Below are 17,668 nucleotides of genomic sequence, written 5' to 3'. Positions count from 1 at the left end.
CTTTATCTCTCTCAGTATCTTAATCTACAGTCCTCAACAAGGACCATGGTTCTTTGTGCGAGAACAAATGACCAGGACAACCATAGGTAACCTGAAAACAAAAGGGACTGAATGTGAGAGAAACTGTCTCTGTCGCTACAACATAACCTAAAATGAATTATAAAATAAACGCAGAAGAACAAGGTTCAGCTAAGGTAATAAAACACACAGATGCCAGTGTATGAAACCTCAAAAGTATGACCACAGGTGGCTTATTGCTGGCAGTGAATACATCACAAGACTAAACCCCCAAGGGCAACATCTTGCCTCATCTCCACCCCATCACAGCCCACTCCCATTACTCTTGCTGTTTCATTGAAACATGTCTTATATTAATGAACATTTAATCTGCAGTGGTAAATGTGTGACATAAAGTCAAATTTCTTGTTTTCTTACACATTTTTATTTGTATATACAGACCAGAAAAAAAGGTTCCTCTACTTCTATACAATTCTGCGACTTGTGAGTTTGGTAGTTAACCATTTGGCTGCCAACTGTGATGGAAACAACTGCTGTATTATAATTAAAACTGAAAAACACAGGAGAACGGGCAAATCATACAAGGCTGCAGTTATTGTTCTGTGCAAGTCTGCAGCCAAGATGAACAAATATAGGACAACCTGAACAGCCAAATGCTTAACTTTAACATTTTTTTTTTTTCATTTTATTTCAACACAAAAATGTAATCTTGTCAAAGAATATGACTCTACTAATGCAAGTAAAAAAATTGAAACTCAAAATGCTAACTATAAAAACAATTTAAAAAAAAAAAAAAAAGCCCGGAGGTGTCATCCTTATTCTTTCTGTTTATTTAAAATAGGAATAATATCCATTGCTACCTGTGGAGCTCCCTATGCTGAGCTCCTGTAACAGTGACAAGGGGTCACTGCTTTTCTTCACCTGCTCAGGCAGGGGCCTAGGTTTTGGGGGGGCCCGCAGGGCGCTGGCATATGACATTGTGGGGGGTTTGTTAGTAGTGCTGCTGTTGCTGCTGCTGCTGCTGCTGCTGCCACTACAGGGTTCAGAGGTTGCCTGCTTGTTGGGCATGAGTGGTGGAAACTGGCTGTGATGCTGCAGGGTATTACAGTTGAAGGAGCTGGGCAGTTGTTGGACGCTTTCCACCTTTGCACACTCCTCAGCTGGGCGTAGTGCCTTTGAGGAAGAAGCTGGGGAGAAAAGAATAAATCTAGGTTACAGCAGCATACTCCAGAAATGTAACTAAATATCAAAACACCCTGTGACTTTGTTTTCTGATGTTAGCAATTCAACATATAATTGTGACAATTCTTATTTAATATATAAAATGTTGCCGGTCAAAACAAAAGACCCAAGAATCTTTTGCTCGGGTGAACCCAGCTGGAGGTGTACAAGATGAGACAACTTCTAAATCCTTTTTAAAGGGTTATTAGACAATTATCCCTCACTGGTTATTACGGCCTGTTGTACAATAAGGGGTGCAATCTGAGATTACTCAGATTGACGACATCCTCAGGAATGGCTTTTGACTTGTACAATCAGACAAAGATCACAGCGCCCACTGCTGTGTAATAACTTATTAGACTAAGTGACACCCAAGCCATTTGTAAGAACCTGCAAAGGCCACAGAAAAAGAGGCTGATGTGATGGGCCCTGACAACATATATTCATCACACCTGCCTGCAATCCACTCCCCAAAAGGACAGCCAGGATCACGGGGACTATTCAGGCACAATTCTTCTTTCATTCCTATGCATAGAAAAACACAATGCTGAATCAAGGCTATTAGTTAATAAAACCCCTGCATCTTGTAAAAAGGAAAAATACAAAAAACTCAGCAGAGGTTTTAACTTGCACTCAGGTATTGGCTGCGGAAGGGGAACAGATCCAGTGGCTCATTGTATAAATAGTCGTACATTCTTGGAAGATGCAGGGATACAATAGCCGCTCTTTTTTAAACTGCAGAACAGTTTTAGTTAAGTCAATTATTTCATATATGAGGATATATATATATATGTATATGCATGCCTAGAGGGGGCTGGGCAGTCTCGTGGCCTGGAACCCCTGCAGATTTTTTTTTTTCTCCACCCGTCTGGAGTTTTGTTTTTTTTTGTTTTTTCTGTCCTCCCTGGCCATCGAACCTTACTTTTATTCTATGTTAATTATTTATTTTGTCTTTTTTCTCTTTCTTCATCATGTAAAGCACTTTGAGCTACATTGTTTGTATGAAAATGTGCTATAGAAATAAATGTTGCTATTGTTGAAGTCAAAATCAAGTATTAGTCTGGGTGTGCGGATAGGATTAGTGCTCTTGTGAAAAGCATGTTTTTGCAGCAAATGTACAAAAGAGCACATATGAGGGTTTTTTATGGATGGGAGTCAATCAGGAAATGGGGTACATGCAACGTTAGTGGCACTTGATTCAGATCATAACATCATTCCAAATATCTCAGGGAAGAGCCCAGACACTGAGGCTAAGATATGCCACAATATAGCTTTCCAAAAGGACAATGAACCGTCGAGATTTTATTTTCTACAATTTTCAAAAGATTGAAGTTAATGTATGTTTTGCATTGTTTACCATGTAGCCTCATGCATATATCATTTGTTGTTGACTTACAACTTTATATTTTGAAGATCAGTGAGGTGCACTGAGCCCTATGAATATGGAGGAATACTTCAGACAAAATACCCTTAATAAATAAATGCACTGTGAAATGTGACAATAAAAAATAATAATAAAGTGATATGTGATCAGGAATAAATAAATGCATCATGAAATATTATATACTTATTTCTTTATGTATTTAATTATTTCTTCATTCGTTTATTTCAATGACGAGGCACATAACATGAAATAGGCCATGAAACAAAAAGAGGAGGTTAGCTCAAATGAACACTGAGTTTTGATTGGTAAATCTGCGGTAAAGCTGACATAGACTTTTAGCCATCAAGTGTCATATTTACAGAAAATACTTCAGACACAAGAGCTTCTTGAAATAAAGTGGCTGTTTCACACAGTAATTCTGGGCAAACATTTCTTGCACTCTTATACGTTACAGACACATAGACTCACTAATCTGAGCATTGGTTTGGCTTGCTTTAGGAATCCTGTGGCTTTAAACTACAGTTTAGTCATTCAATTTGGGTCTCTCAGAATCATCCATCCATCCATTTTCCAACCCGCTGAATCCGAACACAGGGTCACGGGGGTCTGCTGGAGCCAATCCCAGCCAACACAGGGCACAAGGCAGGAACCAATCCTGGGCAGGGTGCCAACCCACCGCAGGACACACACACAAACACACCCACACACCAAGCACACACTAGGGCCAATTTAGAATCGCCAATCCACCTAACCAGCATGTCTTTGGACTGTGGGAGGAAACCGGAGTGCCCGGAGGAAACCCACGCAGACACGGGGAGAACATACAAACTCCACGCAGGGAGGGCCCGGGAAGCGAACCCAGGTCCCCAGGTCTCCCAACTGCGAGGCAGCAGCGCTACCCACTGCGCCACCGTGCCGCCTCTCTCAGAATCAGTCAATCATTAATCTTATATGCTGCTGATGGGAGAAAAAGACAATTTTCATTTCAAGACCTATTTCACGTTGGGTTTGGTGACACTGAAATAAATAAATGAATAAATAAATATATAGAGAAATAAGCAACAAAATACATACATTTATGCTCACATAACATTTTGCTACTATTTATTGTCACATTTCACAATACATTCATTTATTTGCATATTTGTCTATTTAATTTTGTCCAAAATACTCCTCGATGTATGGAATAAATATAAAACTACAGTGAAAATCGTTTAACACGAAACTGAGGGGACTGAAATATTTTTTCATGTTAAAAGAATTTCGTGTTAAAGGATATTACAAAAAAAAAAAAGATGCAGTATATTCAACAAAATTAAGTTTATTAGAGTACATTTTACTTACATAGATATGTATATATGCATGTATTTAATAAAAATGGGAGCATTCTGAGATCTCGCTTGTTTGAACCAAACAAGTAAAGCCGTCTCTAAATCCTCGTGCTTGGCCGTTCTCGTCCATTTTCGCTCTGGCTCAAACTTACTCCGTTCAAACATTTCCGTAATCTGCTCTCTTTTTTTTAATTACTGTATTGTTGATAATGTAGAGATAGCAATATCAAAATCTTTACAGATTTCCGTTTTCGTCTTCTATTTTTGATCAACAGCCTTAAGAAGCTCCATCTTCATTTTAAGCGAAATAGCAGTTTGCTTTCCCCCTGAGCTCTTTGCCATTGTGCTCGTAAAAAAAAATCTTCTAAAATAAAAAAAAAAAAAACGCGAACCAAACTCACTGATTTTTACTCACACTGCGATGTACTCGTCACCGAATTCCAAAGCTAACTGATGAGAGATTAGATGTTTTTGTGTGGCGTTTGTAGGGGTGGAGGGTGAAAGTAGCTTAGATAAACAAAATTGGCTCGTGTCACAGGCTATTCCGAGGGTATTTCAAAGCCAAGTTTGCCTCCTTTCTACGAAACATGTGAAACCACCTCTCTTTCATTTCACACCCCTCTTAAATCTCGCCTGCGCGGCTGGTGTTTTCCGTATTTTGTTCTTTCCCAGAAGGGAAATCTTTTCGTGTTAAGCGATTTTCGTTTCGTGTTAAGAGAAAAAAATGCATGAAAATACATAGTAGTTTGTCGGGACCGTTGTATTATTTCGTGTTAACCGATATTTCATCTTAAGCGTTTTCGCGTTAAACGTATTTCACTGTATATTAGTTCAACTTTCTTTAGTACACAAGTAAACACTATGAGAGGTCAAGAATATTTAAAAGTGCTTTAAGATATTTTCTCATATTTTACCTCAAACATATAAATGTAGAGGTGCAAATAAAAAAGCAGATAAAAACAGACACCTTTTATAAATCGTAAAGAGACTTGTACATTGTTTGCAAGCAATTCATTGTGTTAATTTCTACATTTACTAAGAGCGGAGATGTTAGATTCATAATTAAAAAAGCAAAAATGAAAAGCTTAAAAAGATGAATGGTGCTGATATTACAGTTCTAATATAATATTTTCATTGTTTTAATGTAATAATTAAATGACAATGGTTAAGCCTAGTAACCTCCTATCTCACTCACTCTCCCTGACTCATTTCAGCAGAGCACTACATGGCATATCTGCTTTGGAACGTTTAAGAGCCTTGAAATTAAAACCAGAACACCCTGAAGAATGCAACACTAAATCCCTCATAGAACTCTAATTAATGCAGGTCTTTAACAGAATACAATGAACATCACAAGATGAGCCTCAACTGGTTTAAGAACACTTTTAAAAAGTGTCAAAAATTAATGAACATTTACCGTCAGCCTGTAATAATTTTCTGAAACCTAACGAGATAAATCTTGGTTTTCAAAAAAAGTGAATCAAAAGAAAAAGATGCAGACACGCATCATCACTTCTGTTGGTTACATGTAAACTGTACAACAAGAATAGTAAGCTGTACAAAGATGTATTAAAGAAAAAAACAAATACATGTATTCTATATGGTAGGAATATGCAGTGTTTGAAGCTGGATGGTGCTTTGATGACTTATGCCATGCCAGGTGACCTACCTAAAAGTTCCCTTTGAAAAACTAGTCTGGTGGCTCCATTGCATGGAATGTTCTGAAATGGAACAGAGCTGGCATTCGCCCATGGCTCTGGAGACGAGTAGTTGAATGAAAGATGGTTACTATGGTCCTGAAGCTCCTTACACTGAACAAGATTGCTGGGGGGAGGGCCTGACTCTTCAGGGTACATCTGTGCTGAGCTAGAAGAGATTCTTCTTTGGTAAAGCGGCCTGCCTGGTCCTCGGGGCTCATACTGCAAAAACAAAATGACCATTAAAAGGAAAATATCAACAACTTGTCTTCATAAAGAAAAAATCAGAGGAAAATCAAAAGGAAGAGACCTATTAATGTGAGACCAATGGCTAACTTATTGAACTGTTCATGAACAATCAAACCCCATCACCCACACCCTCCAAATCATACCTCTTCTATATTCTGGAGTGAGGAAGCAGACACAGTTGGAGGGGATAATGGGTGAAACGTTTCCTGGCTGCTGACTTGATGAAGTGGGGGAGGAGGTGGCAATGACTGCTGCGGCTGCTGCTGATGCTGCTGGATCTGTAGTAAGTGCACCTGATCAGGCCGGTGAGCCAACTGTGGCACACCATAATGGAAGGCCTGACCCAACATGTGGTTTTGGTGGAGGGCTGGGTGCGTCCATGGTGCATCGGGCATCACATACTTCATCATTGGGGGTGTAGTGCGTCCAGAAGGGATTGGAAAAGCTGGGTTAAACACCGGTGCTTGATGTGATGAAAACCCCTGACTGTTGATCATTTCAAGCTCCTGGCTGACATCCCCACTGCCACCTGGAAAATGTGTTCCGTGATTGTGTGGTACAGGCTGGAGGGATCCAAGACTCCGAGGCTGAACTTGCCGGTACTGTAACAAGCGCGACTGAGGTGGAGGCATCTCTGACTGGTCTCGCAGCTCAGCCTGTTCTTGAGGTGGTATCTCTCGCAGCAGGCCTGGAAACCTGAAAAGTCAGATATGAGCCTCCAAATGAAATGGGGATTCCAGCTCAACTCTGTCTCTCTCTCCCCCTACCTGCCACTTACCTAGGATAGCCTGGTGTAACCTCTTCTTCACTGGCACCAGCCACCCTCCAGTTCCCTCTAAGAAGCGGCTGTGGAAAACGGAAAGGCTGATGCGACAGGTGCAGAGGGAAGGTCATGCCACTCTGCAAGAAGTGATTGTGCTCGCTCCAGTGGTTCAAACGTGTCTGTTGGCTCAACCCTTCCAGATTGGCAACAGCTGGCACATCTGTAAAATGAAAATAAAGAACATGAAACACATATCATAATAAGCATTCAGTATGTCTCTGTTGTACACATAGATGTTGGTTTAGTGTAGCACTTCACGACACTACAAGTGAAACTTGGCATCTATTATTTAACACTACACAGTACTGCCATGTAAACTATTTTGTAAAGCAATATATTCTGTACTAAAAAGAATAGAAATTATGGGAAAATGGAGTTTATTCTTATGCGTTCCTTTATGGACTGAAGATAGAGACCTGATTAGAAACAGAAGCTAGCAAGATATGAATAACTAGCAGAATAGTCATCTCTAATGCCAGTTTTTAAGAACATCATTCCAAAATGCTGGTGTTGAATGATTTATTGGTGCCTTCCACATACCCAATGCCTCTCCCAGGGATGACTCTGAGTTGTCTTCCACAAAGCTGCTCAAATGATTGGGTGTCTGCTGAACTGGTCTCATTTGATTCCCAATCTCTTCCTGCATTAGAGATGGAGCTCCCTGCTCTGGTGTTGTGGTTTCGACACCAGGAGAGTGCACACTGCGAGCAGACAAAGGAGTGGTGAAGAAAGACGGGTTGTGCACGCCTGACATTCCCGGTGAGAGAGGTGAATGTTGTGGAGGAAGAGGGGGCACTTGTCCTGGTGCCCTAAAGGGCTGACGAGGGACAGGAAGCTGATGTGGGAATTGATGTGGGCGACTTGGGTGAGGAGGAAATGGGTGGCTGGGAGGTGCCAGGTGAAAGTTCATTGGCCTCTGGCCAGGATTGTCTTTGCGATGGAATCGTGCACTGGAGAACCCTAAGCTGGCCTGGGATTCTGGGCTCTTATTTTGTCCCGTTTCAGAATCTTCCTGAAATGATGGGAAAAAAGTAAAGTTAGACCACTGAGAAACATTTACAAGCTCAATGTTACTAGAGTAGGAAGACCAATTTTAAACACACTAACAAGCAACTAATCCCAAGGACTATTTCACTCAAACAACCATGTACACTGGAGCAGTGAAAAACTATATATGGCTCTGTCACTATATTTACATACAATTAAGCTATACAAGATCCCACCAACTTCCCACCCCCCAAACTAAAGTTCAGTTGATATTCTAATTATACATAAATTGCTGAAAGCTGAGATTTGACATGACTGAAGAAGGACTATCCAAACCACAGAGACAACTGAAAAACCAACATTTTCCATAGTAAGGATCCAATAATTGCAAAGCTTTCTGGTTGGGGCAAAACTAAAATGTTGCCTTAAATCAATTAAAATTAGCACAGTGTCTTTTGGAGGATGCCAAACTCAAAACTGAACACAGGTTTGTAAAATAAAGGATGGAGGCCCTGGGGCCCAAGATGGTTGTTTTGTCATAAGAATGACTTATCAACCCTGTATGAAAATAATAAAAAAAAAATGTAATTTCAAATTTAATCTGCAACATCTAATTGTGCTCAATATCACATTCGATTGTGGTAAGTAAAAAAAAAAAATACAATTAAAACCCTTTTTTGTAGGAAAATAAATGTGACAATGAAACATTTGTTTGTTAATTACTTGTACATTCTTAGTAACAAATCCACAGTTCAAATGTAATGATACAAAGATTCTCTGCTTACAGTTTTAATACTCTTGTACCCTCTGGCAAAGGCACTGATTCCACAGGGCAACCAACTCACATACACACACCTATGTAGACACACATTACTTGCCTGTTTCTCTTTGGAGCTTGAAAGCTTCCTCTCAGGAGTCTGCAATCTATTTTGTTCTCCTTTCACATTTCCTTCAGGTTTGCCTTTATAATGTGAATTTCAATATATATAATAATAAAAGGGAAAAGAAAGTTGTAAAGTTAAACTATCATTATTATATACAGTATGTATAAGTGGACAGAGAGATCGTAGACTTTGCTAATATCAAGATATGACAGAGAACTAAAAAAACAGCTCAGCATACTCATCACATTCATCTTCTAACTCTTGAGCTACGTGTTTTTGAGAAAGTGATGGTCCTACATATTTTAGTCACTCACCATTTCTAGTTGGTTCCGAGGTTTCCTTTTCCTGTTGCTGATTCAGGCCCACTGGTGAAGGGTGTCCAGCAGCATATGGGATAGGTGATCCACGTCCATGAGCTTGTAGGAGATTCATGTTATATGCCACAGCAGCTTGATGTGTCATGATGCGAGGATCCATAGCAAATCGCCCCTGATAGCCAGCCCAAGGGACCTGAAAGCCAAAGTCAACAATACAGTAATTACAGACACAATTACTGGAGACAGTTAAATAAACTGTGTAACCTTTTAATGACCCATAGTGATGACAGAGTTTCCTATGTAGTGTACTCACCGGCACAGGGACAGGCATGACCATATTGCCTCCATAGACAGCAGGTACATAAAGAATACTGGTGCCAGTGTGGGGATCAATTCGCTGTACTGGGCTTGGGGAATTTCCAATGCTGGCGGATGTGCCCAGTGGGGGAGTAAATGCCCGGATTGGATTTCCAATTAGAACTGAAGAACTGGGCTGAGCTGTGAAAAACAATCAGTGGACAAGACTATTTGAACTAACAGCATCCACAAGACACTAGTAGAGATAAGGGCAATTTCACATACTGTAACAGCTATGACGAAATTGAAAATAAATGGCTCAAGACAGACAGACTGTTGAGCTGCAGATTATATGGGATTCCTGGCTTTAATATTCATTCCCATATTTCCAAGAAACTATTTATTGTAGTGTCAATTTTTGTCATTCAATAGATTAGTGTCCTTGGTGTGACACATGAGTACAAGCTAAACACAGACAGATAACTTGTGATCCTATCAGAGTATCCTTTTTTTTTTTTTTAAGAAAGGCCCTAACTGAAGATTTTTTGTGATTTGTAAATTAAACAGAAATGACTCTGCACATTAAAAAAAGTAAAGTACAGGAGACATTTGGGCAGGCAGTAAGCAATTACATACCATCCAAACACTTGTATTTCACTGATGTACTTATAGAAAGGAGCACTTACCAAAGCTCTCAGCTTGAAAATGATCGTTCTGGTTTTGGTGTTGTCCTTTACCCTGCAAGAGAGAATAATACAAATGCAGATTGAAAAGAGGTAATTTTCTCTGCCTACTATACAAATAAATGCATGCCTTCTTATATCATAAGATCCTTTTGAGACACCCGATTAAAAATTAAATAAACTTAAAAGCCAAGATAAGTAAAAGGTATATCTATATCTCTCTATATATCCATATATCTATATCTCTCTCTATATATACAGTATATCCCTCTCTCTAATATATATATATATATATATATATATATATATTTATATAAAATTTTACCTTTAGTCATTTCACAGAGTATATATACCTTCTAGTATAGTCATAAACTGGTAATGTTTAACTTAGTAAAGTTTTTATATTCATGTACTAAGTGAGTTTGCCAAGTGTGCCCTTAAGTCAAGCAATAATTTTACCCAGTGTAGCCAGAGAACCTGCAGCAAGTCAATCCACTTGATACCTTACTTAGTCACTTTCAGAATGGCCTTATGTAGTTTAATAATGAAGGTAAGCTGTATTGATGTGTTAAGACAACATACTTACTTGTTAATTGACTGCCATGGAATACATTCATGAGTCAGATCTTCAAAGACATCCATTTCTAGTCACTGATACTTTGGTGCCCCGGAGAAAATTAAATATAAGCAAATATAGGTACCTCATACTATACTGAGTGACTCCCTATGTGTTTCCATGAAATAACAGATGGTTAATAAGCTAAGACAACGTACCACAATTCTGACAATGACTTCCAGAGTCTTCCTGAGCAATCTTGCTATATATTTATGTGACAAACACCTAAGTGAGCCACATCTAGTGAATGTATAATGTTAAAACAAGAAGGTGGATTAGCAATAGTTAATATTATGAACAGAACAGCAAGAATTAGATAAAACATGAAAATATTATTTTGTGTTAGTTCACCTTTTATATTAGTTCTGGCGCCTCTTCTTTCTCACACATTTTACGGGCTGCTACGTGCTGGGTCAGCAGATGCTGAATACTAATAACAGCTTCACATTATATAGCAGCTTCCTTTACAGTTGCACCCAGGACCCCACATTTTTGTGTGCCTTACTGTCTTTTTCTCTGCTTTTCAACAGACACCAGCTAAAGTTCCCATACTCATGCTCCCATGTATTTCAATGCAAAGAACCAGTAAAGGAATATTTCATTTCTTTCTCTCATGGCTGCCAGTTTAAGAAAACTAAGATGTGGAGGTCATAATCTATTATAATGAAAAAAACAAGGTGACAAAGACTAAAGATAGAATAGTCTATTTTGAAAAGGGCAGCCCTGGATAGTGGCAAAAGGCAAAATAATAACCCAGGCAGATGTTAAAATAGCAAAATATCTTCAGATATCCGAGTGATGAGCAATGCAAATAATTATTATCTTGTCTGACTTTAGCCCAATAATCTGTTTAGATTTCTTAAGATAATGACAGCCAGAAATCATAAACATGAAAATTTCTATTCCTTTCATGCCCTCATTTTGTTCAATATCTTAAATACAAACTTAAAGTGAACAATGACTGGAAGTTTATTAGTAGGGATTCTGATAGAAAAATTGTGAGCAACAATGCAGCCAAATGCTAAATAAGGTTGACAGTATTCTAGGGCTATGTTCACGCAATTAAATTTTCATTTAATAATGCAATTTTAAACAAAATAGATTACCATCCTTGCTAGTGTTTTCTCATTGTTTATAAATGTACTACCATCAACACTAAAATGAAAACACATATGATATAGACTGGGCATGTGCATATTGGGCTGAAAAATCATTGAAGGAATGGTGTAGTAAAAAATTCAAAGTTCTGTAATAATCAAATTCCCTGGTGCTCTATGCATTTTCAAAGCTATTAGCACACACAGGACTCTGATAGCGTGCTCACAGCATAGAAAGCGAACTATCCCCAAATCATGTTAATGCGCTGATCTCAGTTAAAAGTAACAGTCTTCCAAATTGTTGACAGTAGTCTTGTCATTAAATAAAAACACTGCAAATGGTAAAGCAACACTTTGCAAAACAAAAACAATGGACACCCGTCCACTTTATTAAAAGCTGTTAACTAAATTATTTACAATAACATTTTCATGGGGCTCTAAATTTTTCACTACAATAAACACAACTAAGCACAATGGAAAGCAACTGTTCTATGCCAGGTATGCTGCAATATGGTTTGTTCTGTAGAGGGTCACCAATCCGGGAAGGGATACATAACAAGTACAAACAAATCAGAGTGCAATTAAGAGTCTACATTTTTTTGCTCATCCACACTGAAATGTCAAGCCGACATTTTTTTAGAACTATAAGGCTCTGGAAAGCATTTTAAAAAGATATTTGTATTCCAGGTTTGCAAATGTTGGAAATGTGTGGGTGAAAGACTAATACCTACATTTTTAAATGATAAAGTAGTAGTTTGCATAGCTCAAAAGCAATACATCTGAACTTTCTTAATATACAAAACCCATCCTGATTACCAAACAATGAAAACAGCATCCTTGCACCAATAAAATGTTAAAACCAAAACATTCCTAAGGGTCTTCTGCTCAACTCATTCCCATCTAAGTAACTCAATGAACCTTAAACTCTCTCATGCTGTGGACAGAGTTGAATAACCAACTGCTGCTTACTTTAATTTTGTTTCAGGTTTTCTTTTCTGCACAGAGAAGCTGCTGTTTAACTGAATTCAGAGAAATAAATTAAATGTATCAAAAAATGATACAGCCTCAAAGATGTGTATATATTATGTTTGCATAGATACAGTGTTTCTGTACATTGCTGACTTGTTTTTCTTTGCAGCTTCCTACCACTGGTACCAATGGATGAGGTTCTATACCAAATCTTGAATATAGCTGAATATCTGCCAAATTAGGGCCAGTTAGAAAAATCTCAGAATCTTACTTCACATCATGATGAACGACTGACATACCTTCGGTGGTGATGGCTGTGCCTGTTTGTTGCCATTTCCAGTGCCTGGTTGTCGCAGTGCTCTAGGAATGAACTCAGGAGCCAGAGGATTGAGCACATAGGTCTTCTTCAGCTCGAGGGCCTCCAGCTGAGCACGAATTTGCTGTAGTGTGATACCATGCAGACTGCCATTCTCATGGCAGATTGTAATGAACTGCTCCCAGAACTTCCTGTGGGATAGAAGGAACAAAGAAACCAAGGTTAACATGCTCCAAAACCTAGGAGTGTTTTGTATGGGTGTGCATAGGTGAAATGATGTAATGTTACTCAGATACTAGGAATCTAAGAAGCATGAAGCCTCACACAAACCTGCTCATAATAAAGAAAATTACAATGCAACTCATGAGGGGAGTAGTGAAACATGCAAAGAAAAAAATAATCCATATTTTACATGGTGCCTTTCAAAATGAACACCATTTCTGAATACTTTACAAAACTGCATGTCCATAAAACGTATAACAAAGCTATGTGACTTGCAAGAAGAGTTGAAGGAGGAAATGATGATGAGGGGGAAGATGTCAAAATTGTACAACAAAAACATTAATCACTTAGGAAGTTAAAAAATATAATGCAGTTCAACTCCAGCTACAGCTGTTCCTGTACCTGGATTTTAGATATATCACTGCACCACCATACATGACAAAGAGTGATAAATTACATATTATTTCACTCTTTTCCAGTTAAAACAGAAAGAGAAAGAAGAAAGAAAAAACTCTACAGATTCTGATTTTCTTATTGAAAAGCTAGCAAAGTTGGCAACAACATTCTGCTCTACATTTTTGTCCAACTGTAAATTAGATTACCAATGGGAGAATACTCACAAATTTAAGAACACTGGAAAATGAATGAATTGGGGAATTTGAAAAGAAGCTTTACAATGAAGTTCTATTGACACCATTTTGAATAAGATTTATATAAGGTATTTTGTAATTGAATGAGATTCAGTTATGCTTGTGACAGTGAGAGTTAACAGCAAAGATTACAAGAAGGCAAGAGAGGAAGAAGCTGATATTAAAATTATGGCTCAGTTCATAGGTATTATGAGTATAAATGGGAATTTAGAGTATTTTAGTGCCTGATTATTCTGCACATATATTTTAAAGAGTGATTGAATATTTCATAATACTTGTACAAGCCATTTTATTGTTCAACTTGGGCTTTTTGGAGCAAATGTTCATGCAACCATGACAGCTGCAGTGTCCCTCCACGCAGTTCAATTTTCACTGATACAGCAAGCAGATGCGGACTGACAAATGTCACTAAAAAGAATGCTCTCTTACACTCTAAGAGTATCTGCTTTTCCAGCCTATTCAGCTGTTGAGGGCAGGTGAGCCTTCATTCAAGCATTTAAAAGTTAATTTCTCTTTGATTTTGACAGCAAATATGGAAGTGTCTACTGATAGCTGCCTGTTCTTAGTTCTTTGTTTGTTTTGTTTTTTTTATTTAAGTAAAAAACACAAAAAAAAACCTGTTGGATACATTGATGTATATTCCTTCTAACCTTACCATTCATAAAAAAAACAAACAAACTTAAGTGTCATTGTTTTGGTTAACTGAATATTATTTTTAGTACTTAAAAATGATTTATTGACAATTACTCAGCTATTTGGTATCTCATGCACAACACTAAATATACCTCAAAACAGGCTAAAATTTGATAGTGATTTTACTTATAAAAAAATATTTCACATATAACACACTATCACTCATGCCATTTTGTACACTAGTTTAAGTGATAGCAAGTGACAGCCAAAGAGTCCTGTTTCAGATGACACTGCAAAATGAAGGAGGGCACATGCTTGTTTGCTCAGTTAAAAGTGAATATCTATCTCTATACAAGCCATTCAGCCCAACACAGCTCACCCATCTCTATTTATCTCCTGCAAAACAACATAAAATACAGTTTTGAAAGATCCAAGACTGCTATTCTACACCACACTAGATGATAACCTATTCCAGAAAGAATAATTTTATAATGTCTGTTCATGTCATAAATGTTCTAATATTCTGTAGTTTTTTTTTTTTAATTCTATAAATCATTTCTCTTTTTACATGTAGATTACTTATAACCTTTGCCAACATCTATAGTTGAAGCACGCATACATAAAACTAATTATTAGCAAAGACATTATTCAATTAACAAGAAATACCACTTTGGTTTTATATTCAGATCAGGTTCAGCAAACTGTCCCAGCACATTTTACGATCACACCAAAAGACAAAATGTTAATCCAATAAGATCTTAAAAAAAAAAAAGGGATCCTGGAAATGTTTGCTAAAAATTGAGAGTACAGGGAATCACATATAGAAGAATAAATCCCTATTAGATCAAGTAATAATAGGCAAGGTAGAATTGTGAAAACATTTATTCAAAAGGGAATTTTAAAAAGATCATTAATAATATATTGTTTAGTATAAATGCAGATAGTCTACAATTTATGCTGCAAGTGTTCTGTTCTAGAAGCATTTTATTGTCACCCCATCCTAAAGTTATGAAGGTGAAGTCAAATGGTGATTATAAATTGTGAGTGAATATGAATCCTGTACATGTATGATATTTTTGCTGTTTCAATTAGATCAGCCTGCAAATAAGTGGCTGGGAATTACAATTATGGATTTCTAAGGAGCATATAAGTTACCTAACCAGAAGTATGTTTAAAAAAAAACAAAACAAAAAAAAAAAAACGAACACAGACCAGATCTGAGATGTTGGGTACACACACACACACACACACACACACACACACACACACTCTCAACACCCACTGAAAACACTCTTCAGTAATTACTAAATACATCTGCAAAATTAAATTATGCCATGTAAAGAACCATAAACAATTTTTATAGCTTATTATATTTCTAAATCTAATAAACCGTCATTATGCAACTTCAGCACTGTGCAACCAGTAGGCCACCTTTAGTGCAATGATATCAAAATCCAGACAGATAAGTGAGAACAATCCTCCTAAGAAATAAAAATAAATACATGTAGAAAAAATGAATTAAACAATCATGAAAAAATAATGCAATCAAATGAGCTCTACAGTATTATCTTGTAGTAAAAGTGGGAAAAGACAAAACAAGGAAGGAACACTTTGGAACAATCAGTAGTTTTAATGCAACTGGGAAATTTCCAAATCTGACCAAATTGCAAGAACAGTATATTATACTCCACTGTTATCTTAAAGTCAACCATTTGTCCAATATCAAACAAGCTTAATGCAGTTCAGCTCACAAAGACCAGAGTCAATACCAGCAGCATTGGACACAAGGTAAAAACCAACCAGTTAATCACATGGCCCACACACACACCCCTTCATTCACACCAGGGTAAACTGTATAGAACTCCATAGTGGATAAATAAGGACCTAAAAGATTAAACAAAAATAAAACTAGCGGTATAAAGTGTGTAAGACACATAATCTCAGGGCTTGCAAGAGAAAAGATGAAAGGATATTAGGAAAATTAAAGGCAGATGGAAAGAAATATTGCAGAAAACACAAAAGATGACCCAAGAAGAGTTTTTCAACATTTTACTTGTAAAGAACAGTCAAGGAGAAGGTGAAGCATATTAGCAATGGTAAAGCAAACTAAAATGTAACAACAAAGAAACAGCAAATGTTCTAAATTCCCATTTCCCCGAAGTCTTTACATGTGCTGAAGCCGAAAGGGAGTATTTAAGATGGTACTTAGTGATTTCGAAATTTAAGGGGGACATGTTCTGCTTGAATTAAAAAGGCTGAAAGCAAAAAAAAAAAAAAAAAAAAAAATGCCAGGACTGGATAACATTCATCTAAGAGTGCTTCAGGAGGCTAGTGAATACATATATAAACCTTTGTAAGACTGTCAAATTTAAGAAAGATTATTTGTGCCAAAATTAAGTGCAATTCAACATGTTAACTGGATTGTAAGTGCGAGAATAATCTTCCATAAAAAGTATTCAAAAATTTAGTTTCAAATAACTTGTATAAAAAATAATTATATTTTCAAAGATTTTTGAATGAAGATGACATTGTGTGGGTGCAACATATGTTGTATGTTTGTACTGTATGTGCTGTTAAATATTTTTGTGTTACTATTGTATATATTTTTTTTCTCTTGCAGTCTGCCTGCAAAGCATGACATGATTATGATTGGTGCATTGTTTCTTAGAAGAACCAATCCTATGAAAGACCATTTACTTGCTTTATTGAATAACAGGTTTCAGCTGTGCTAACATAACTATACAGGTTTCTTTAATATCCATTTAGCATTTAAACATAATTAATTAAGAATGAGCTAAGATAGCTCAACATTAGGACACTGGAGTATGAAAAAGGGGCTTTGCAGTTGTACAAGAATAATAAATTATATATCACATCATTTCAAGCAGTAACTGCCATTTGGAACTTTAGTAGTGTCTTGGTTATATTCTTAAATGCATTTAATGGTGTAGTACCAATTTTTGTAAAAAATATGAAAATGTCTGGGTGACTAGACAGTTTAACACTAGTACAGTACACCCCCAAAATTCGCGGGGGTTACGTTCTTAGAGCACCCATTAATGCCATAGTGGTGCGCTTTCATTAATGCCATAGTGGCGCGCTACTGCAGCATAACTTTTAGTTCCCGGAGCAAATCCAATAGTTCAACCTTCTCCTGGAGTGTTTTAAATGTCTTCTGGCGCTTAGGCTCAGTGCCAGAAGCCTTAGAAGGTGCAGGGCATTTCAGCAACATCTTGTGCGTTTAAGAATAAGAAAATGAATACAATAACAAAAT

At 37.2% G+C, this 17,668-nt stretch overlaps 1 protein-coding gene across 1 annotated transcript in view; it reads right to left on the bottom strand.

The window, feature by feature from the left end:
- Positions 1–419: 419 nt before the first annotated feature.
- helz (helicase with zinc finger) overlaps positions 420–17,668 on the bottom strand; it is a 54,188-nt gene continuing 36,939 nt past the window's right edge. The window contains 10 exon segments of the mRNA XM_051919067.1: positions 420–1,205; positions 5,624–5,873; positions 6,044–6,596; positions 6,679–6,883; positions 7,264–7,731; positions 8,585–8,671; positions 8,909–9,104; positions 9,225–9,409; positions 9,895–9,946; positions 12,873–13,080. Of these exon segments, the coding sequence (XP_051775027.1) occupies positions 847–1,205; positions 5,624–5,873; positions 6,044–6,596; positions 6,679–6,883; positions 7,264–7,731; positions 8,585–8,671; positions 8,909–9,104; positions 9,225–9,409; positions 9,895–9,946; positions 12,873–13,080 (2,563 nt within the window). The 3' untranslated portion in view covers positions 420–846.

This window comes from Erpetoichthys calabaricus, chromosome 14 (assembly GCF_900747795.2).
Source record: "Erpetoichthys calabaricus chromosome 14, fErpCal1.3, whole genome shotgun sequence".
NCBI classification, from domain to species: domain Eukaryota; kingdom Metazoa; phylum Chordata; class Cladistia; order Polypteriformes; family Polypteridae; genus Erpetoichthys; species Erpetoichthys calabaricus.
The sequence above is the reverse complement of the archived record's forward strand: the minus strand, read 5'-3'. Positions and strand labels throughout refer to the sequence as shown.